This window comes from Candida dubliniensis, chromosome 1, assembly GCF_000026945.1.
Source record: "Candida dubliniensis CD36 chromosome 1, complete sequence".
Taxonomy (NCBI): Eukaryota; Fungi; Ascomycota; class Pichiomycetes; order Serinales; family Debaryomycetaceae; genus Candida; species Candida dubliniensis.
In genome coordinates, this window is record NC_012860.1 from 647,339 (window position 1) to 670,215 (window position 22,877).

General features: G+C 35.5%; 11 protein-coding genes across 11 annotated transcripts; 7 read left to right on the forward strand and 4 right to left on the reverse strand. All coding sequences in view use genetic code 12, as the record gives it.

The window, feature by feature from the left end:
• Positions 1-1,143: 1,143 nt before the first annotated feature.
• On the forward strand, positions 1,144-2,904 carry CD36_02800 (major-facilitator-like ion transporter, putative; the record flags this gene model as incomplete). The annotated part of the gene is made up of 1 exon (XM_002416907.1): positions 1,144-2,904. One exon carries the CDS (start codon positions 1,144-1,146, stop codon positions 2,902-2,904), a length of 1,761 nt encoding a protein of 586 aa, XP_002416952.1.
• Positions 2,905-3,299: 395 nt separating this feature from the next.
• CD36_02810 (60S acidic ribosomal protein P1) lies at positions 3,300-3,620 on the forward strand (the record flags this gene model as incomplete). The annotated part of the gene is made up of 1 exon (XM_002416908.1): positions 3,300-3,620. The coding sequence occupies one exon, from the start codon at positions 3,300-3,302 to the stop codon at positions 3,618-3,620; it is 321 nt and encodes a 106-aa protein (XP_002416953.1).
• A 504-nt stretch (positions 3,621-4,124) lies between these two features.
• On the reverse strand, positions 4,125-4,733 carry CD36_02820 (60S ribosomal protein L13; the record flags this gene model as incomplete). Its single annotated transcript, XM_002416909.1, has 1 exon — positions 4,125-4,733. One exon carries the CDS (start codon positions 4,731-4,733, stop codon positions 4,125-4,127), a length of 609 nt encoding a protein of 202 aa, XP_002416954.1.
• A 468-nt stretch (positions 4,734-5,201) lies between these two features.
• Positions 5,202-5,961, forward strand: CD36_02830 (40S ribosomal protein S16; the record flags this gene model as incomplete). Its single annotated transcript, XM_002416910.1, has 2 exons — positions 5,202-5,222; positions 5,554-5,961. The coding sequence occupies 2 exons, from the start codon at positions 5,202-5,204 to the stop codon at positions 5,959-5,961; spliced, it is 429 nt and encodes a 142-aa protein (XP_002416955.1).
• Positions 5,962-6,857: 896 nt separating this feature from the next.
• CD36_02840 (conserved hypothetical protein) lies at positions 6,858-7,613 on the forward strand (the record flags this gene model as incomplete). The annotated part of the gene is made up of 1 exon (XM_002416911.1): positions 6,858-7,613. One exon carries the CDS (start codon positions 6,858-6,860, stop codon positions 7,611-7,613), a length of 756 nt encoding a protein of 251 aa, XP_002416956.1.
• Positions 7,614-8,224: 611 nt separating this feature from the next.
• Positions 8,225-11,368, forward strand: CD36_02850 (conserved hypothetical protein; the record flags this gene model as incomplete). The annotated part of the gene is made up of 1 exon (XM_002416912.1): positions 8,225-11,368. One exon carries the CDS (start codon positions 8,225-8,227, stop codon positions 11,366-11,368), a length of 3,144 nt encoding a protein of 1,047 aa, XP_002416957.1.
• A 76-nt stretch (positions 11,369-11,444) lies between these two features.
• CD36_02860 (pre-rRNA processing protein, putative) lies at positions 11,445-12,062 on the reverse strand (the record flags this gene model as incomplete). Its single annotated transcript, XM_002416913.1, has 1 exon — positions 11,445-12,062. The coding sequence occupies one exon, from the start codon at positions 12,060-12,062 to the stop codon at positions 11,445-11,447; it is 618 nt and encodes a 205-aa protein (XP_002416958.1).
• A 169-nt stretch (positions 12,063-12,231) lies between these two features.
• CD36_02870 (origin recognition complex subunit 1, putative) lies at positions 12,232-14,652 on the reverse strand (the record flags this gene model as incomplete). Its single annotated transcript, XM_002416914.1, has 1 exon — positions 12,232-14,652. One exon carries the CDS (start codon positions 14,650-14,652, stop codon positions 12,232-12,234), a length of 2,421 nt encoding a protein of 806 aa, XP_002416959.1.
• A 305-nt stretch (positions 14,653-14,957) lies between these two features.
• CD36_02880 (M-phase controlling GTPase, putative) lies at positions 14,958-15,638 on the reverse strand (the record flags this gene model as incomplete). The annotated part of the gene is made up of 2 exons (XM_002416915.1): positions 14,958-15,525; positions 15,604-15,638. 2 exons carry the CDS (start codon positions 15,636-15,638, stop codon positions 14,958-14,960), a joined length of 603 nt encoding a protein of 200 aa, XP_002416960.1.
• A 581-nt stretch (positions 15,639-16,219) lies between these two features.
• On the forward strand, positions 16,220-16,990 carry CD36_02890 (40S ribosomal protein S1; the record flags this gene model as incomplete). Its single annotated transcript, XM_002416916.1, has 1 exon — positions 16,220-16,990. One exon carries the CDS (start codon positions 16,220-16,222, stop codon positions 16,988-16,990), a length of 771 nt encoding a protein of 256 aa, XP_002416961.1.
• A 1,086-nt stretch (positions 16,991-18,076) lies between these two features.
• CD36_02900 (bud/polarization protein, putative) lies at positions 18,077-22,523 on the forward strand (the record flags this gene model as incomplete). The annotated part of the gene is made up of 2 exons (XM_002416917.1): positions 18,077-18,091; positions 18,285-22,523. The coding sequence occupies 2 exons, from the start codon at positions 18,077-18,079 to the stop codon at positions 22,521-22,523; spliced, it is 4,254 nt and encodes a 1,417-aa protein (XP_002416962.1).
• Between the last annotated feature and the right edge of the window lie 354 nt (positions 22,524-22,877).

Genomic DNA, 22,877 nt, shown 5'->3' on the forward strand with positions numbered 1-22,877 from the left:
ATCATAACTCATAGTTCATGTCATATATATATCGGTAAACCCAAATTAAGCAAACTACCAGACTGATTGTGTTTTGCTGATGTTGAGTTTATATTCTATTTTGTAAAGGAGGTTTTTTGGGCTAAGAAATGAATTATAAGTATAAACTATTTTATTCAGAAATTTCTGCAATTTTGGAGCCAAAAGAAAAGGTCATCTGAGACAAAACTTGTAATGCACTTGTAGGTAAAAGCAACCAATGCAACGATCAAGTTTATTTGAACATCAAAAACGCCAACTTTTGAATTACTCTTGTACTAGTTGATTTATTAGAGATTACTATCCCGAATTGTGGTTTCTATTCGCTGCAACAACAATATCCAATCTCTTATCCGCACTTTCCCATTTAGGAAAGCAAAGCGTAAGTGGAAAAAAAAAATAAAATAAAAATGGTGCGCAACTGAGAATTTCCATTTAAAGATTTGATCAATGTTCCAATATCTAAACCCCTTGGAGCGACTGTGATCTGGTAGATTGTAATATTAGTATTATTATTGTCGTTATTATCAATATCAATCAGAAACAGATAAAAAAAAAATAAAGAATAAAAATTAAGAGGATATCATTCAACAGAAGAGAAAAGAAAAGCTTTGGTGGATGGACCAGCCAACAAATAATCTGTCAAACCTTAATTCTAGCTTTTCTTTTAATAGTCAATTTTTAATGTTCCAATAGGTAATAACAATAATAATACTATTATGGTTGCAATCAATTTGCACCCAAATTATTAAAAATTATTGGTATCATAAAACAGCTCTCCACATTACTGATGATTATTATGCAGTGCATAACGATTTATCTTGTGCCGTTTAACTTAATTTAATTTTTACATTGAATAAGTAATGTGCATAAAAAAAAATTTAAACTTGAAAGATAAGACTAATTTTGTTCAACTTTTATTTATTTCACTCCCCCCTCTCCCCCACTAGTGTTGTTTATCGAATTCAAAAATCTACTGCTACATAGAGCGGTAAGCGGTGGCCTTATCAACCAGACCCAAATCTTCAAAACTATTTTAACCAGTACCAATCTCCAAATCTAGTGAACTTTTTTTTTTTTTGTTTGTTGTTGTTGAAGGTCAAGTGTTTGCATCAAAATTTAGTTATGACTGACCTTGACTTTGTTGTATCACCTGTTCAAACAAAAGTGGAAATCAACGATCTGCATAATGAGGACTTTATCCCTGGTACACTTAATATTTATTCCTTGGAAGTTGATTCTGAAGAAGAAAATGTGTATCACTGCGATGCTGCCAGTCGACCAAAAGTGAAAACAAGAGGCAATATAATTCTTTTTCCACAACCATCGAATTCATGTAATGATCCATTAAACTGGAGTAAATGGAGAAAACTTAGTAACTTTATTATTGTCATCTTCATTACTGCTTTCACAGCAGCAACTTCAAATGACGCCGGATCAATCCAAGATTCACTTAATGAAAAATACGGCATTAGCTATGATGCAATGAATACAGGAGCAGGAGTTTTATTTTTAGGTATTGGATGGGGTACTTTCTTTTTGACACCGGCGTCGTCATTATATGGTCGAAAAATAACATACTTTATATGCATCTTTCTTGGTTTATTAGGGGCAGTTTGGTTTGCCTTGGTTAAAAGTACATCTGATTCAATTTGGTCTCAATTGTTTGTTGGTATTAGTGAGAGTTGTGCTGAAGCTCAAGTACAATTAAGTTTATCAGAACTTTATTTTGCTCATAACCTTGGTTCTGTACTTACGTCATATATTGTTGCAACTTCCGTGGGCACCTACTTGGGACCTTTAATTGCAGCCTTTATTGTGCAAAACATTGGTTTCAGATGGGTTGGTTGGATCGCTGCAATTATTAGCGGTGCCTTATTGTTGGTAATCGTCTTTTGTTTGGACGAAACTTATTTTGATCGAGCAAAGTTTACCAAGCCATTTATTACTGGCATATCTCCCTTTGACTCCAATTATAGCAAGGATAAACTGGACTCCAAAAATTCAATTCCTGAAAAGCAAAACGATTTTAACATTGAACTGAATGTCAAAAGCAAAGAAGTTGAACAAAGTGATGACGACTTGGTAAATGAAGGTGAAAATGACCCTCCCATTTCTTATTGGAAAAGAACTGCAATGATAACCCCAGCTACAAATCTCAAAGGTACTGGATTTAAACAGTATATGAATCAATTGAGATTATTGTTGAAAGTATTTCTTTACCCACCAGTTATTTACTCAGGTTTTTGTTGGGGCATTCAAAACGCATTATTGACCTTTTATCTTACAGTGGAAGACGATCAGTACTACGATCCTCCTTACAATTATGGTAATATTGCCGTGGGGTTGATGAATATACCGTGCTTAATTGGGGCCATTATTGGATGTTTTTTTGCGGGTACTCTTTCAGATTATTTCACCATGTATTTAGCTAAAAGAAATAACGGGATCCAGGAAGCTGAATACCGATTATGGTTTTTATTACCACCAGCTATTATCGCTCCGATAGGACTCATATTGTTTGCTGTTGGTACAGATCAAGTGTGGAGCTGGGTGCCTACGTATATTGGCCTTGGATTTATTGGTTTCGGTTATGGTTGTGCTGGTGACGTGTCAATGTCATATCTTATGGATAGTTATCCGAACGCTGTCATTGAAACTATGACAGTGGTTGCAGTAATCAACAATTGTATTGGTTGCGTATTCACGTTTGCATGCAGCCCTTTCATAAATGCATTAGGAAATACCAAAACATTTATTATATTGGCAGTCATTGAATTTGTTATAATGGCATCAGCAAGCTTCTTTATATATTACGGCAAGAGAATTAGAGTATGGACAAAAGACTGGTACTTGGAATTCTGTGAAGCAAGAGATGGTCTTTGATTAAATATGTAAAATAATATTGACTATAAATTTACGATTGAATGTACATGATATGCATTTTCTATGGTTCTGCTATGAGAATCGACATATTTCAACAAGTGGTAGTATTCAGACTTCCAGTTCATTCTGTAGTTTTCCTTGTTTTTTTTTTTGCAACTTATTTGTTCTATAGGGCTAAAACCCTAAAGATAGTGTTTGTGCACGTGCGCACTACTTTACTTCTATTGTGCGCGAGATACTTACAGTTTGACCAAAACTATCTTACACACAGAGAACAAAAGAGAGAAAAAAAAAAAAAATATTTCACGATGTTTAACAGAGTCTTCTCCATATCAACAAACTAAGAATAGTCTGCTTTGCTTAATTTGATTATCTCTAGTTAATTCCTTATTACAATGTCTACTGAATCTGCATTATCATACGCTGCTTTAATTTTAGCTGATGCCGAAGTTGAAATCACTTCTGAAAAATTATTGGCTTTAACCAACAAAGCCAATGTTGAAGTTGAAGGTATCTGGGCCGATTTATTCGCCAAAGCTTTAGAAGGTAAAGACTTGAAAGAATTTTTCTTCAACTTCTCTGCTGCTCCAGCTGCCGCTGCCGCTGGTGGTGCTGCCACTGGTGGTGCCGCTGCTGAAGAAGCTGCTGAAGAAGAAAAAGAAGAAGAAGCCAAGGAAGAATCTGATGACGATATGGGTTTCGGTTTATTCGATTAAACAGGATAGGGTCCAATCAATATGGTTAACATCTGTTTTATTGGGTACTTGTATTATTAAGAATTTTGGGTATTTTTTGTGAAGGATGGGCATTTTTAAAGAATCACATTTAACATAAAACAATTATAACTGGGTTCTTTATATTAATATAGTCTACGATATCTTTGGAATACACATTCAAACTTAATCTTATTAGCTAATTCATTTAGTCTCTATGTAGATTCAATTTGCATATGTTTTGCACCCGTTGTTAAGCATGAAAACGATAAATAATGTGCATTTTCTTGTAGCCTATATCATTATACAACCAAAAACTAAAGAGATAGTTTCTACTTACCCACTAATCTCCATCCCAAAAATGATTACAGATCATGAAATATCTAAAAAAAACAAACCAATGTTTTCGTATTCCCTTTATATTTGATATTATATATATAATTAAAAAAAAAGGTTTCAAGTATTATACATCTCCTAAACAACAACCCTCGTTAATGCCAAGTTTGCTTATTTTTTAGCTTTTTCAGCTTCGGCTTCGGCCTTTTCTTTAGCTCTCTTTTCTCTGATACCTTTGTATTTCTTTTCGTTTCTGGCCAATCTCAAGGTTCTGTAAGCAGTTTGTTCTGGAACTTCAACAGCTCTTAAACCAGATTCTGGAGCTGGTTGTTCAACTGGGAAGGTGGCAGAGACAGCAACTTGTTCGAAAGAAGCAACTTCAGAAGCCTTGGTCTTTTTGTCAAAGATAACCAATTTAGATTTGTATTCTTGTAATCTGGCAACGTTAGCATCAAAAGTTTCTTGGGATCTGTTTTGTCTTCTGTGGTCAACGGCGATACCAATGGTTCTGGCGTATTTTGGAGTAATACCAACGGCTTTCAATTCGGCCAAAGTGAAACCTCTACCGGCTCTGACTTTTCTATTGTATTTGACAGTTGGAGCTCTGACGATTGGTCTTAAAGCATCGATTGGTCTTGGAGCAATCTTGGCAGCTTTTCTCAATCTAGATTGTCTTCTTGAAGCTTTTTTACCAGCTTGGTCAAAGTGAACTTTGACTCTTTCTTGCCAGTGCTTTCTAAAGTGGTTGTTCAATAATGGTAAGTTCTTGGAAATAGCCATTGTTGCTTTCTGGTGGTTAGAGACTTGTAGAAAATAGAACTGTTTTCCAATAAAAAGTAGTTTTAATTAGAAAAATTTTCAAAGTGCGTGAAGTCTGATTGTGCGAGGAAATCCAGTCCATAGTAGTGTCCTTCTCCCCACTGTTTGCAAAAACCAGATTTACTCTAGTAAGTGCGAAACAAGCCCATACTGAAAAACCCACCAGAAAAAAAAAAAAACCTGTGTTCAAAACTATATGTACTGTACACAATCTAGGGTTATAGCCCTAATATTGTACAGGAAGTAATTTAACTATGGTGCGAAGAGTGTTTCCGAATTTTTTCTTTTTTTTTTTCCAAAGGTGTAGTTTGTTCTGTAGTAATACTGTTGTTAGTAGAGAGTGTCTCGCACTAACAGAACATTTTTTTCAGAGCAGGAAAATTTTTGAAATCTAACATCTTTTACTGAAAGCCAAGCATCAACACAATAATGTCAACCCAATCTGTTCAAGTATGTAAATGAATTGAAATAAAGAGATAGAGAGATGTTTTATTATTAAAATTTTAAAACGAAAGATCATTAAAAGAAGGAAAACAAAAAGTGCAAGCCTTACAGTGGATGAAGTAAAGCATACCATGAATTGATAGATAACCAGAGTGATACATAAACGCAATATAGAGCAGCATTGCACCAGGAGCTTTGTTTTAAAAGAATCATTCAGTAACCAGAACATGATAATTTATTAGTGACCATTAAACGATACCAGGGGGTTCACTGGTCTCATAGAATATCTCCAGATACATCTTTGAACTATTTACTAACAATTTAATTTTGTTTCTAGACTTTTGGTAAAAAGAAGACTGCCACTGCCGTTGCTCATGTTAAAGCCGGTAAAGGTTTAATTAAAATTAATGGTTCCCCAATCACCTTGGTCCAACCAGAAATCTTAAGATTCAAAGTTTACGAACCATTGACTTTGGTTGGTTTAGATAAATTCCAAGGTATCGACATCAGAGTTAAAGTCACTGGTGGTGGTCACGTTTCTCAAGTTTACGCCATCAGACAAGCTATTGCTAAAGGTTTGGTTGCTTACCACCAAAAATACGTTGACGAAGCTTCTAAAAACGAATTAAAGAAAATTTTCGCTTCTTACGACAAGACTTTGTTGGTTGCCGACTCAAGAAGAATGGAACCAAAGAAATTCGGTGGTCGTGGTGCCAGAGCAAGATTCCAAAAATCTTACCGTTAAGAAGGTTTTTCATTATATTTTGTTCATCACAAATTTGTACATTACCCTCAAACTCATCAATATATCATCTGTATTTTAAGAAAAAAAATATGTTGCCACAACTGTCCCCTCCCCCCCCTTTATCAATGTGTTAAATTTCTAGGGATATTTTCTTAGGTTTACTTTTTAATACATAAGACACAGAAAATATTTAATGGATTAAATCTGTTATCGATTTGTAGAAGCACAAAGTGTGGAAATTAGTAGTACCTGTTTAAATTTATTTAGCAGCCGTTGCTCGTAGGAACGACAGCTTACTACGGAACTATGCTCCTCTCATTCATATCATCTCTAGTTTTCGATCTGACATTTGTCATATCTATAAAAAGAATGCTTTGAATCCTAGAGAATGTTCCAACAAGTGAGTAATATTCACCAGCTTTGTATTGAATAATTTGTATCCGTAAAATAAGGAGTATGCGCTATCTAAATCACAATAAATATATGAGTTGCCATATAGAGTTCTGTTGAAGATATAAGAAATGTGACGCTACCAACTGTTTGATCTTGCACAATCTAATTTAACAGTTCTTTGTAATGGCCGAAGCATACTTGTTTAATTATTAGAAAGAGTATATCTTTATATCATTTGCTAACATTATAGTGTAAGTGTTAGTTTTATTAAGATAATGCCAACCAAAGACATCACCAAACTGCTCACAATGCAAGTATGTGCTTTATTTACCTTTTTTTTTTCCCCCCCTCTGCTTTTTGTATTATTCTACCCACACATTGTAAAATTGAGAAATGAAATAAACACATTCTTTTTCCTATTACACCATCTTGTTTCATATGAATGAACAAATTTGATTTACAGATTCAATAGACAAGTATATTCTTCAGAAAAGGAGAGCATAATGAACCAACTAGTGAAACTAATACACGAGCTGCCTAATATCGAAAATACAATACCTCATACATTATATCAGGCATCATCACCGAAATTAAATCTTGCTGAAGAGGACAAGTTTATAATATACGCCGGTGGGGAAAACTTTTCCCTTTTGACAAATACTGATTTGTCTGATCTAAATCCAGTGTCAGTATCTTTATTTGTACTAAACACAAGCTTTATAATTTGGTTCAACTTAAACAACGTGGGTATCGAAATAGCTTATCCTGCAATAGTCTTCCATGGTTTGAATGAAGACTCTGTATATTTGAATATAGAAGATAACCAGATAATAGGAACTTACCTAACAATCAGATACAACACAGAGCTGCAGAATAATTCAAACCCATTGTTTAGCACCATTCATTCCAAAATCACAAATGTATATGAAGCTATTTCATATGTTTCTGAATTCCATACAGTTTCCTCAGACGACGACTATGATGAAGGTGAGGTTACTGGCCTTCCGACATTGGAAGTATCACATACAAGTTCGGAATTAGAAAGCAGTGCTTTAAACAGTTTTAACAATTCTGGACAGGCGGACGACTTGGACGACGACATAATTGATGACGATGATTGTACCCACAATGTTGCAGGGATGCACGTTGAGGTTGGTTTTGCCTCGATTGCTGGGGTAAAGACAAGACGCAATGAACTAGAAGATTATGATGGGTTGACAACTAACTTGAATTCTAATAAAAGGAACAAATTGCATTAATTTCTTTATAGGATATTCATGATTAATGATAGATAACATTGTACATACTTGAACAATTGTAGGTAGTAAGAGTTTTCTTTTGACATTCTGACATTACTAATGAACACCTCCGGCACTTGTTCAGTGTTTTGTTATTGCATATAACGCAATAATCAAACGTTCTCCTCAGTAACTCCAAGTGTTCAACATATTTTCCAATTACATTTGATATACAGATGCATTTATTATCTTTAATCAGGTTGATTTGCAATTGTTTCAAGGGGCCTAATTGGAGTTGTTCTAGCAGTTTCAAGAAGATCCTGCAGGATACAATCATCTCGGTATTGTATGTGGATAAATATTTTCAAATGGAGAGAGACCAGCAGATTGCAATCTCGGAGAACAGATATCAGAAAAAAAAAAAAAGGGAAATAAACTTTGTCCTCTGATTTCATTACAATTGTGTAAAATCATTTAAACCTCTCTTTGACTCGATTGGTCTCTAGTGAGGTCCAAAAATCATCTACAACAAGAAGGAGAACTGGAGTCAACTCTGCATTACCCAGAAATACCAGATAAATATCAACGGTAATAATATTGTTCCTATTGTATTCGATTATATATTTAGGCAAATGAAGACAACTGAAGAAAAAGCAAAGTTCAGGAATCAGTTTTTGAAATTAGGTCAGGGTCATATTATATCTACAGATGAAAGCAATAATATATTTTGGAGTCTGTTTTGGACCATGCCAACATGTGCAAATGATGTATATGAGTTGATCACGGTTGCTGACATCAAAAAAGTGAGGCAGCAAAATCTAATGAATATTGTCCAGTTAATAAGACAATTGTGTCTTAAAATAATTAGTACTGTCAAGGAGTGTAAAGAATTTTGCATTAACAAGAAAGAAATAATAGAGTTACTAAATTGTGTTAGATTCTTAATCAAAGTGTTGCCTTTTATTTTTGAAATGGCAGATTATTCCAATGAGTTGGAAAGAGAGATATTTTGGAACAATGATTTCGATCCAATGAGACTCCTACAAAGGATAGATAATTCTAAAGAAGAAGAAGAAGAAGAAGAATCCGACAAAAATAGAAATTGGGAAAGACTCTTGAGTCCAGATCAAGTAGCAAATAGTATAGCTGTAAATTTGATATCAAGCTTGGTAGACTTGCTATTTATTAGAAATTTCACTGTGCCATCTACAGCATCTGGTAAAGAGAATAAGCTTTTACATGTTTGGGAACCAGGTATTGGGGGAACTTCGAAATATCAACAGCCAAACGTGGTGATAGATAGTAATCGAACGGAAATACTAAAACTATTGCTAACACTCTGTTCCAATTCATTGTATCAGCAAGTTTCTTGTGTGACCACCCATGGATCAAAATTTTTAACCCTTTTGGTTACCGTGACTCCAAAAATTGAATTATTGACTTTAGTTTCTTCCCTACTAAACATAACATGCAGATCATCAAAATCAACAGCTTCTGAAAATGGGTTGGTATTTGAAAAACCAGAATACAGTGAGATTCGTCATTTATGCGTAACTTACGCCATTCAATTACTTACACTAATGGTTGTTTATCCACTACCCCAAAAATCAGAGCTAAAGTTTTTAATTGAAGGTGGTTTGTGTTCAAAACCGTACAATATGGCGAGAGTCTATGTGGGGAAAATACATAAGGAGAATGAGTTATTATTTATAGCTTCATCTTTAATTGAATTTTTAAAGGTTCCGTTAATCAACGCAAAAGACCAAGAAACGGATACCTTTTCATTGTTAAGGTCTGGTAGTAATTATAAACGCCCCTCGCTCTGGAGCTTGGAGGCTGTTATGCTAATATGGGAACTTCTCCAATCCAACAGAAACTTTGTCTCGATTGTTGGTGAAAAGTATATTTCAGAATTGATGATAATTTTACTATACTACGTATTTGCCTATCATAGTCAAAAGAGCTCCAAAAATTTAATTTTCCTTTGTGCATATTTACTTTTGTATTTGTCCTCAGCACAGCAAAATCGATTTTTAGAACCATTGTTTGTGCCATTAAACTCATCTGCATCCCTACACGAATTCTACAATTGTTTGCCATCAAATTATAAGCTATCCATAACCCCAATCAACACGAGAGATTTTTTGGTTACTCACATATGCACCATTCTTATTAACAATCAAGTAAATGTTTCGCTGTCTAACTATCTCCTGAGCTCGCTGCCTTTGTCAGATTTGCTTATAAAAACTTTGATTGAAATATTATACAATTTGATTTCAAGAGTATCATCAGAAGAAGCAATGGGATTCAAAACTGAGACGCTGAAAAAACTCAATAACCCAAACCCAAGAGGTGGTCTTTCATATCAATCATCATCGCTGATTACTCAGCTAGTCAGTGTTTTGTCAAATAAAAGATTTTTATTGGAGAAGTCTTTTCACCCCGATCTTGTCGCCCTATTAATACGAGCGATATGTGCTGCTGTCACGAAATTTCCTGTGCCATCAAGAATGTTATTATTCTGCATATTAAAGAATGAAAAAGTGTATGATGAACTTTGGAACACGATTTTCAGCTTTAGCGGAGTGTTTTTTAGAGGCAATTCATTGACCAGAATAGAAGATGAATCTGATGAACTGCCATCAGAGAATACAGAGGCTGATACGAGTATAGCATCTTACGATAGTACAAAAGACGAAGTTTTGGGGTCAACTGTCAAACCAATCCCAATTCCAATTCCTATTCCTACAAACAAATATGAAGATGATGGCACAGTCAAATCCGCGAGTGTGGAAACGGAGAATATTGAAGCATCCTTGAGACCAAATTTGCCTACTGGTATGTCTTTCAATGCTAGAGAGAAATTGAAAAAAGATACTCCTTTGAATAAAACATGGGCCGGAAACGATGCTTTAGCTGTAATATTGACGATAGTAATCCCTCACTTGAAAGTCGTCTTGAATGAAGTATGGTCACGTGTTGAAGGCTCGAGCGTTGACAGCTATGAGTTGGTTCAGCGTATAGAAAAGGCTGGGTTCGATAAAGTTTTTGAAGCTAACAAGTCACAGCTTTGTTATGATCTTTTGCCCAATACACCTTTGGACCAGTTGAGATTTAACTGGAGTCATTTATCTTTAGGGTGGTACATTTCTTTATTATATGGACAGATTTATAATTCTGGTGCCCAAGTGCAAAGCTATTCAGGAAATAGTATCCGCAACTATAAAATTGTCAAAACTTTTTCAAGTGGAATGAGCAGATTAACCCTGAATTGGACTAGCTTTTTGAAACAAGATTCCCAAAGCGAGCCGAGCTCTTCTGAGACAACGCTACCAAAAATAGATGAGAACTTGGAATGGGTGAATAATGCATTGAGTAATATAAATACCTGGAGTGGATCTGAAATCAAACTTTTTGATGTTGAAACTACCGAAGATGGTTTTTTTGCCAATTTGAATTCAAGAATTATGGCTAATTACACTAAGAATGGGAATACTGCTCAGAATCCTGGTCACGGATACGCAGCACCATCTACGCCAGGAGGTTTAACAGACGTTTCCCGAAGATTTAGTGATTTTCGAATTAATAATGGAAGTAATCCGAGTATTCGATCCATAGGTAACTCACCTGTGCCTTCTGCCTTATCCACTCCTGTTGAAGAAAAAGAGTTGTATTTTCCAAAAAGAAGTTTCAGGAATTCGGTTACAAGTTTACACTCCTTGAACAATTTGAATAGGAGCAGAAGTAATACACCTCGAAACTCAATTAGTCAATAGAAATGTTACTTTAGATATTTGTCTATTATAGTAATTCATGTATATCTATATAAACGAATAAACATTTTTATGGTCATTATCTTCTCCTTCCTTTGCTTTGAACCAATTCAAACCCATCATCGTCAACAATTGGTGCATTTTGTTGGCGTACTTGTTCTGGCTCATCAATTTCCATCCTGTTATCATCCTGTATTTCTTCGTTTTCTTCTTCTTCTTCCTCTTCACTGCTTACATCAGGATTATTAGGATCATCTTCAATATGTACTTTGTGGGGGTTCTTGATGTTTTGCTTTGCTTGCCATTTTTCGTACATCTCGTCAATAAGACCATATTTCTCCTGTGCTGCATCTCTATATAGTTTTATTATCAAGTTTCCTATTTCCAATGCGGAATCGTTATCAATTTGCGTATCAAATTCATCAACCATAGCATACAACAATGTTTCTTCAATGAGTTGAATATCCACAATGTTAGATTCACCAAACAAATCAATGATTATCCCAGATATCCAATCTCTTTTCTCTGCCGATTTGGGACCTCCCCAAAGATTATCTACGGCTGTTGTCAATTCCTCCCATTTGTATATTGCCATGCATACACCTAATTCAAATTTGGCTTGTTGTTTTGGGTCAGCAAAGGATAAGGTACCATTTTCAACTTCAACATAATCAGTTGGGTCTATAGTAGTTGCCATCTTTGATGTCTATGTTTGAATAACAATAATATGTGAATTGAGTAGTTAGATTTTGGCTTTCTATTTTTTTTTTTTTTTTTTTTCATTTTTGAATCTCATCGCATTACATTTATAGGTTTGATTACTGGGGCGCCGGGGAGGACATATACACAAAAACAAAACTACTTGTCTATAAAAATTGAGATATAGCATTATCTTTCTTGAAGACTGACACAACCTCTTCCTCAGGCACGTTGAGCTGAACAAGTCTTGATCTTTCACCTGGCAAATTTTGCTGTATTATAATTCCTGCTTCAACCAAAGACGTAACTATTTGTTTGAAAAAGTGAATTCTTAAATTCAAAATAGGTGTAGTTTCGTTAACAGTAGTAAATGTTTTATCGGTGTACAAAACATCTAACATATTCAACTCGTCATTTTCTTGGTCTTTTGAATGTGTGGCCATGGCAAATGAGTTTTTCATTTCATCTATTATATCGCCTAGGCTGTTTTCAGCAAGACCTGTTCTTCTCGATCTTCTTAATAATGATGCCAACACTAACTTAGATGCAAATGGTAGCGATGAAAGGTATTTGCTTAGTGGTGAATTGACCGTTTCATTTATGGCAGCAGATATGTGCGAAATCAATACTTGGTAAGGTTCATTATCGTCTTTGTCCTTTTTATTCTCCAAGTATTCTTTTTCAGCTATCTCCACTGCCCGTCGGCATATAGTCAACGCTCTACGAGCATCACCACTCACACTAGCAACTTTTCGAGAGGCAAACCCAATTGCATCAGGCGTAATAACAACTTTTCTTCTATTGTTTTTAGTGATCATTTCTAGTCTATGTGTTATGATATCGCCCAATTGCTGAAACGTATATCCTCTAAACTGAATTCTTCTTAATCCCAATCTTGAGGATATTTTGTTTGATAGCATTCGCTCTGGCAAGTCCATAGTATTAGCAACAGCTATTACAATTAATTTGGATGTGGAATATGTCGGCCAATTAAAGAAATTGTACATAACATTTTGCTTTTTAGTAGCAATCTGGTCGAGCTCATCCATAAGTATTACCAATGGTTTCCTTTTGTGGTCTTCTCGTTTGAAATATTCCTCTAACAATAATGCTGCGTTTGAGGCACTGACCTTGTCTCCACTTATATGATACCAAAGGACTTCGTACGTGACGGTCGGGCTCAATAACTTCAATCCATTCAATTCTAAATAATCAAATTGTTTCATTTCACCTTTTTCGCTCGAAAGTGTCATTTGTTCAACAACATCCTTGATTGTTGCCGTCTTCCCCATACCAGGTACTCCACTTACATACACACAACAACCTGTTTGTTCGTTTACCGCTGACTCTAAATTCATATAGATCATGGCAAATTCATCCTCTCTACCAGGTAGAGCATTCAACTTCTGTGACGTATGTAACCTCTTCTTCATTTCTTTGAAAGCAACCGATTTGGGATCGGTGAATGCATTAGAAACACTTTTAGTTGGTGACAAAAATACGGGCAACGAGTCTCGGTCATCTTTCCCCAATTTCATTCTTTTAGTGGGTGTAACAACAGAGTAAATTTCTGCAATGTCCTTTTTCTGTATCTTTCGTTTGGGTGAAGGAGTCATTGCCACCTTTGATCTACGCATCAGCTTCTTAGTTTTCAACTTCTTTTTTTTTGAATATTCCACTTCCAGGTCTTCCAGGTCTTGTGAAATGTTTTCTTCCTCAGACTCCGATGCAGAATTTGCATCTTCAGCCTCCTGATAATCACTCTCCTCCAGTTCTTCTTCGTATTTATTAGACAAATTGTCGTGATGGTCAATTATTCTCATGTTCTGTTTATTTTCCGGTTTTGAAGCCTTTGCAGATAGATTTTCCTTACCTTTACTGGATCTAGTTGTGCGATCTATTTCTGATACCTTATTTTCTTGCCGTTCACCTTTTTTGTTGCTAGAATTCTTTGAAACCACTTCTTCGACAGTGGTAAATATCAATTCTTTGACTTGCGTGGTGCATTTCTTGGGGTTCTCGAGCACTTTAGAACTAAACTCCTTATAATCAAAAGTGCTACTAAAGTTTCCTTCATTATCTGTAGCACGCTTTACTAGAAACGTCGTGTGGGAGTTAGACTCGTCTATTACAACATCGGCAAATTGGCTCTCGGATAGAACATTGATGTGTCTAATAAAATCAACAAATTTTACTTCACTTCTAAACGGAGTCAACAACAATTCGTTGTCTGTAAAGAATTTGTCGGGCATACCTTCTATTTCTGATGATCTGATAAACCACGCAACTATAACTTGAATAAACTCACTAATTCCAAACTTTATATCTGTTATAAGACCATAATCAGTTGTTGAATCTTCTGGTCTTTTTCCTTGGGTTATCTCAATGGTATCGCCCACCTTAAATTCCTCATTGTCGTCTGTCCTTGTTAAAACTATATTGTTTTGGATAGTTGGAGTACCTCCTTCACTCGTCTGCGTAGTATTTCTTGACCTTCTAGGTCTTTTTCCTTGTATGTTTTCTGAGTCGTTCAGCTCGACATCGTTATCAACAATGGTAAAATTCCACCCTTTGGGAAGTTTATTCATATTTGTTTGTAACTGTAGTTCAGTTTAAATTAAATTGTATAGGTCAGAGGCAATGGGTACAGTTTTACTTGCCATATTATAAAGGTGGGATCGAATTGACTTGTCTCTGTTTTTTCTTTTCTGTTTTACGTTGCACTTCGCACAAAAATATTGGTGAGAATAAAACTTCATAATAACATTAATAAAACTACATAACTGATAATAATAGAAAACAATGGTAGGCGTGTTATGTCTAGTTATATAATAAATAGCTACTGAATTGTTCAAAACATCAAAATTAATTTAAACGTGAGTCTTTTCACCATCTACTTATATATCAATATCGGTTCCCCCACGTTAACAATTTCTTCAAGGTTTAACTTTAAATCAAACGCTTTCGATAATATAATTTTGAATATTTTCTGTACGTTTATAGAATGGCTAGTTGAACAAAATATAACTGGAGCTTTCATTGCACTTCCAAATTTCTTTGCTTGTTGTGTAATCTCTATTTGATCTTGGAATGATAAATCAATAAACTGATCATATTTCGTCCCCACTAAAAAGGGAATTGCCGTCTTATTAAATCCTCTGACCTGACGGTACCATTCTTTTATCGAATTTAGCGTAGACTTTCTTGTTAGATCAAACATGAATAATATGGCCACTGCATCATTTGAGACCAATGGTAGCATGTTTATAAACTCCTTTTGTCCTCCTAAATCCCATATCGAGAACGTTATAGTGGTGTTTCTAATCTGTATCTTTTTATCCATAAAATTGACCCCCAATGTTTGAATATAGTCTTCGTCAAATGAACCCTCCACGTACTTCACCATTAGTGATGTCTTGCCGATCTGGGAATCCCCAATCAAACCGATTTTTAAGGCAACCCTAATAAACAAGTTAGTACAAGATCAAAATGATGTCCTCCCAGAAAAAAAAAAAAAAATACACAAATGAGTTACATACTGGTTGTTATGATCCTGTTGATTATCTTCTTCCATGATATGATGACAATTACGAACGGACGTGTCGTTGTTAAGCCAGTAGATGATTTGTTGTCGTTTGATTTTGTTACAAGGTAGTAAGTGCGTTTGTTTATTTCCACATCATACACACAACTCGAGCTAAATAAGTTTGTTTACATTTTGAGCCTTCAGGTACGACCCAGGGTTGCGACAAAGTTTAGGTGGTTTGTCGTCTGAATGTCGCACATAGTAGGGCTTGAGCCCTAATCATGTGACCGAAATTAGACAAAGAAAAGTACTGTAAGTGCGTAAATAGATTGTGTGTTTTGTATGTGACAATTTCCTGCACATTAAGATATCTCTATACAGATTGAGCTGAGTGCACACACAGATATGGGTTTTTTTAATTTTTTGTTTTTCTCTTGCTCTCTCACAGTTAGGCTCCAAGTGAGTTTGTGTGTAATTAGTGTGTTCCAAGTCCCAAACTCTCAGAGATACTCACGCACGCCCATACTAGTGAAAATTTCCTGACTTTCTGTATCTAAAAATTTTTTACTAGGAATTTTTTTCTTTTACGTTTTTCACTTGTTTCATATAATCACCAACTCAAGTACAACATGGCTGTCGGTAAAAACAAGAGATTGTCTAAAGGAAAGAAAGGATTAAAAAAGAAGGTCGTTGACCCATTCACCAGAAAAGATTGGTTTGACATCAAAGCTCCAACCACTTTTGAAAACAGAAATGTTGGTAAAACTTTGATCAACAGATCTACCGGTTTAAAGAATGCCGCTGATGGCTTGAAAGGTAGAGTTTTCGAAGTTTGCTTGGCCGACTTACAAGGTTCCGAAGACCACTCTTACAGAAAAATCAAATTGAGAGTTGATGAAGTCCAAGGTAAAAACTTGTTGACCAACTTCCATGGTTTGGATTTCACTTCTGACAAATTAAGATCATTGGTTAGAAAATGGCAATCATTAGTTGAAGCTAATGTCACTGTTAAAACTTCTGACGATTACGTTTTGAGAGTTTTCGCCATTGCCTTCACCAAAAGACAACCAAACCAAATCAAGAAAACTACTTACGCTCAATCCTCCAAATTGAGAGAAGTCAGAAAGAAGATGATTGAAATTATGCAAAGAGAAGTTTCCAACTGTACTTTAGCTCAATTAACTTCCAAATTGATTCCAGAAGTCATTGGCCGTGAAATTGAAAAATCCACCCAAACCATTTTCCCATTACAAAATGTTCACATCAGAAAAGTCAAATTGTTGAAACAACCAAAATTCGACTTGGGTTCATTATTGGCTTTGCACGGTGAAGGTTCAACCGAAGAAAAAGGTAAGAAAGTTTCTTCTGGTTTTAAAGATGTTGTTTTAGAATCTGTTTAAGGATAATGGTAACTGAAGAGAAGAATTAGTTTTTTCAAGTGTATAATATAGTTTCTCTCTATTACGTTTTCCAATAATAGCATTTTAAGTTTTCTATTTTATTTTGTATAAAAAAAAACATAATGAAAAATACATATAAGTAATATAAATGAGTGTGGGATTAAGTCGATAGGAGATGTAGTAATGATTATGAGACTTCAATGCCAAACCGCATCAGATAGTTTACCAATGGAGAAATTTTTTTGTATGAAATTTGCAATTATTTTGATAGAATTTGGGTACAAAAGTTTGATGATTGAACAAGGATACAAAAGTTCTAGTTCTACAATGTTTCTTTATAGAGAATTAACGTACTCACTGTTAAGAATATTGGTTAGCATATTACTTTGGTAACTCTGTTTAGCTTCTGATGTAGAAGTAGAGAAAGCAGCATAGAAATGGGTGTTTGGTGTGACATCTAGTGTTACTGTGGAATGCCTTCTTCACGAAACAAGCAACGAAGCTGCGCACCCTTCACAATTTATTTCCTAAAAATTAATATTGTGGTGCGGAAAGCATTACTGTTAATGAGATGACAGAAAATATTAACAAACGGAGTTGAGATATCACTACTGTAACATATCACTTGTATTCAATCCACAAAATAAAAATGAAAAAAAAAACAAAAAACATCAACCATAGAGCTTATATTGCTAAACACATAACTAGAATGATAAGCAATAAAATAAGTTTAAGAATGATGTTCTGTCACCAATAATAAGTTTAGTTTTCCTCCCTGTTTGATGGGTTATTTTATTAAATTCAAGAATTATTATTTTCTATGTTATTTTATTTTTATGTTGCTGATTGCCCCTAAAATTTCAAATTCCTGAAATTCCCTGATTAACTTGAACTTACACACACACATAAAATAAGTACACAAAATGGGAAAACCAGAATTTCAGATTCTCAAATTCAAAACAGCAAAGTTGTATTTTTTTTTTCTTTCGTTTCGTTTCGTTTCGTTAATCGAATCTATTTATTACTTTTATTTTCTTTATCAATATAACCAATTGAATGGTTAATTATTAACTAAATCGTTTATCAATGAGCAATAGTCGAGTATGTAGTTTGGTTGCAAAATAAAGTTTTGAACAAGGGATAGACTAATAGCACACACCATTGTTTTGATAGGTATTTATGAGACATGGCTATTATGGCTATGCTATGGCCGAGCCACTCAATTGAAGTCAACATTAGTTTCAATTCTATTCAATGGGACAACATTTATGAGTCATACTAACCAATTACCTAGTCTGAGGAACAAAAGAAGAACAAACCAAGAGAGGGCGAGTCTGGCTCAATTGCCAACAAAGGTGATATTGACGACTTTAACAAAAAAGTTAATTCTGATATAAACAACAAAACTACTAGCGTCAATGGAGCCACAAATAAGCCAAAGCCACCCACACAAGCTCCACCAGAGGCTCCAAAGAAGAAAGTCAGTATTAGGGACAACACCACATTTTCCTGGAAAAACGTTGGTGGTTGGGATGTTGAAGACAATACCGACAAGAAGGCATTATTGAAGAATACCAAAAAGGTCGAAGGATACATTATTGATCACTTTTACGGTGACTGGTATTGGAATTGTGCTCTTATTATTGGTACTTGTTTCTTTTCTTGGTTTTTTGCTAGACTCGGAGGTGGCATTTTATCACTTGGATTGGTTTTATTATTCACCAATTCTGTTTATCGCTCGGAGATGAGAAGATTCAACCGTAATATCAGAGATGACTTGACCAGAGTAAAGGCTGATAATCGTTTGGTGAACGAATTGGAAACTATGGAATGGATGAATTCTTTTTTGGACAAGTTTTGGGTGATTTACATGCCAGCGTTGTCTGAAACTGTTATGTTTCAAGCGAACGAAATTTTGAAAGATCAAGCACCAGGTTTTGGTATTGATGCGTTATCTTTAGACGAATTCACCTTGGGGTCCAAAGCTCCAAGAGTCGACTCTATTAAGTCATACAGCAAAACTGGCCAGGACTTAATTGAAATGGACTGGGCTTTCTCATTTGCTCCAAATGATACCGACGATATGACAAAAAATGAAATCAAAAGAAAAATTGATCCAAAGGTTGCTCTTGGTGTGACTGTTGGTAAAGCCTTTGTTTCGAAAACCTTGCCTATTTTAGTCGAAGACATGTCGTTCACTGGTAGAATGAAAGTGAGGTTGAGACTTTCGGCAAACTTCCCACATGTCAAGATGGTTTCTGTCCAGTTTTTAGAAGCACCAGAAATTGATTACGCCTTGAAACCAGTCGGTGGTGACACTTTTGGTATTGATATCATGTCGTTTATTCCTGGGTTGTCCAAGTTCGTGAACACTATCATTCATGCTACTTTAAGACCAATGTTTTACGCACCCAACTGGTTTGATGTTGACGTAGAAGAGATTATGGCCGCACAATCTAACGACTCAATTGGTGTTGTCGAAGTTACCGTTAAACGCTGCAGAAAATTGAAAACTGGTAATCCTACAAAGCCAAAGAGTCTTAACCCATACGTTCAAATCAAAGTTACCAATAATGGGAAAATCGATGAAAGAACAAAAACTAAGAAATTGGTCAACGACCCAATATTTATGGAAACAAAAACTATTTTGGTTAACCAGTTGGAAGGAAATTTCTTGCATTTTAACGTATACAATCTCATTGAAGATAAAATGGACGATCAGTTGATTGGGAATTGCGAATTTGGCTTGGGTGAATTGTTGCAAGAAGAAACCATTCAAGGTATCACAAAGAATATAATGGAAGGTGGGAAAGTTGTTGGTAAGATGGAATTGGATATCAAGTATTTCCCAACTATACAACCAACTATTTTAGAAGACGGTTCAAAAGAAGTGATTACAGATAACGAAGTTGGTATTATGAAATTAACTTTACACGAAGCTAGGGATTTGGATATTTCCAAGTCAGTTATTGGTTTATTGAATCCGTATGCCGAGATTTATGTCAACAACGAAAAGGCTAAAACTTGCCGTAGATTAAGACAAACTAACGAACCTGGTTGGAATGAATCTTTTGAGAGTTTGATCAAACAACAATCTGAAACGTCTATTCAAGTGTTGGTGAGAGATTCTGTCAATTCGGATATTGTTGCCAATTTGGAAGTTAATTTACAAGATGTTATTTTTGAATCCCAAAGAGGACAGCATTGGTTTACTTGTCCTCCACTTTCCAAGAATGGTCCTGCTCCAAAGATTAGACTTACGACAAGTTGGAAGCCATTGGCTATAGATGAGGCTACAAGTGAAAAGGTTGTCCGTAATGCTCCAATTGGTGGTATGAGATTACATTTGAGAGGGGCCAAGGGTCTTAAGAATTTGGAATCTGTTGGATATGTTGACCCATACGTTAGGGTAATGTTGAATGGTAAGTTAAGAGCCAAGACTGTCACGTTTGCAGAAACTGTCAATCCTCAATGGAACAGTGTCTACTTTTTACCAGTTGCCAATGAGCATCAACATTACTTGCTTCAAATTATGGATGCTGAACCGGAAGGCAAGGACAGATCATTAGGTACTGCTGCAATTAATATTGCCGACATCTTGAGAAAGAATGAGGAAGGATATTATTTGGGATATGATGGATCCGACGAAATCATTGAACAACCCGTATTGTTCAATACCAAGGAGGCTGGTTCTATTTTTTACTCTATTTCATTCTTTCCTGCTATTCCAACTTACTCATTGTCTCAATTGCATAACATGGAAACCTACCAAAAGGAGTTAAGTGAACAAGAAGAAAGAGAGAAGGAAAGATATGCTAGAGATGAAAAGTTGTTCAAAGAAAACCCCGAAGAGTTTGAATGGATGGAGATTGAAAACAAGCACATGAAGGTGCCACCAAAGGTTGAATTAAAATTACAGGACGCTATCAAGTACAGGGCCGGTAACATGATTGTTCATTTGAAGGGTGGTCAATTTGAAAAGCCAGATGTTTATGTTCATACCTTGTTTGATGAGCAGGCATACCCTTCAGGTATATCACCTTTATCTGAGGGCAAAAAATTGACTACTGCATCTGTGGGTGAGGCTTTTATTCGTGATTTGCCAAACTCCAATTTGATTTTCAGGGTTGCCAAAGTGGCTGAAGTCACTAAATCTAGTGAAGTTATTGTTGAAAAAATGTACAACACTCTTGACATTTACGAAAAATCCTTTGAGAAACCAATCAAATTGAATCTTGGCAATCGTAACACCATTGAAGTTCAATTAGAATTTATTCCTTCCACTGTAAAATTGGCTCCATTGGACACTATTTTGGATGTTGGTAAAATTAAATTAGAAATTATCGGTGGCGAGAACTTGAAGTCTGTTGATTCGAATGGTAAATCAGACCCATTGTGTACTGTGAATCTTGATGGTGTTGAAGTATACAAGACTGACAAGAAGAGAAAGACTTTAGATCCAATTTGGAATGAATCGGTTGAATTCCCAATGATCTCTAGATCCCGACAAGTTTTATTGGTCGAAGTGTACGATTGGGATTATACACATGATGATGAATTGTTGGGTGTTGCCAATATAGATTTGTCCAACATTCCTGCCTTAACCACCACACCTTTTTCCGTTGATTTGGATACTCAAGGAAAAGTCAATTTGAGAGCTACATTCTTCCCAGAGTATATAAGACCACCTTTGGATTCAAAATCTGCTTTACCAATCGACCTTGGTGCAGTTTCTGATGTTGGTGTGAAAGCTGTAGGAGGAGCAGCCAATTTAGCCACTGGTGTAGTTGGAGGTGGTATTGGAGTCGCAAGTGACCAATTGAGTAAAGGTACTGGGTTCCTTAAAAGTTTCAAAAGTAAAAGAGGTAGAAATAGTAACCACAAGAACAGTAATGATGACTCGTCTTCGTTAGCGCCAAGTGCTTTAAGTCAAGGTAAGAGTTCAGTGTCAGATGATGGTGTCAACAATTTGAAACCAGATATTCCTGAAGAAGAAAAGGAGTTGAGAGAGCAACAGGGAGAAGAGATCGAGAGCATACAAGCTGTTCCAAATATTCGTGAACAAGATTTACCCAAACCACAACAACCATTTGTTCCTCAAGGTAATGTGAGAGGCCATCAGAGAAATGTTAGTAATGCGACTGACGTGTCAAGTTTTGCCGCTAGTATTCACGGTGCCGATGCAATTCCAGGTAGGTTGACCATTGTGGAAGCACGCAATTTCAAAGCTGGAGACAATTTAGAAGTTAAGGCATCTTTGAAAACCTCAACTAAAGATAAACTGTTGATCAAAACAAGAGGTACTAAATTTGACAGCGTTTCTGATACATACAAGTGGGGCGAAAGTGTTCCTTTTAGAAGCTCACCTTCTGGAAGTATTGTTTTACAGTTGAGAGAACATCATACTTTTGGTAAGAGCGTTGTTTTAGGAGAAGCAAGTTTGAATTTGGAAAACTATGTTAACGTTAGCGAAAACATCACTTTGCCAGTCGGGTCGGGAGAGTTGGTTGTAAATGTAAAGTATTTTACTTGAGAGTTGTCCCACACGTGACTGTTGTCAACAGTGAAACAGTATTTTTACTTTCTGTATTAAACTGAGATAAAGAGATCTTCTAGTTAGTCCCCAACCAAAAAAAAAAAAAAGGCATAAAGCATAAACATCAACCAGAGATGTGTTGATTTGGAAAACCACTTTTTTGATATTTTTATTCTGTTTACCATTAATTATATAGTACTAATGTACATGTTTGTATTGTGTGCCCAGATTATGTATCGAGATCGATTGAGTATTGCTAGAATTGAAATTAGCGAACAGATGAATTAGGGCTATAGCCCTAACATATGTGCAGGACTCCTGAATGTTGCAGTTCTTTACTGTATTCTTGTC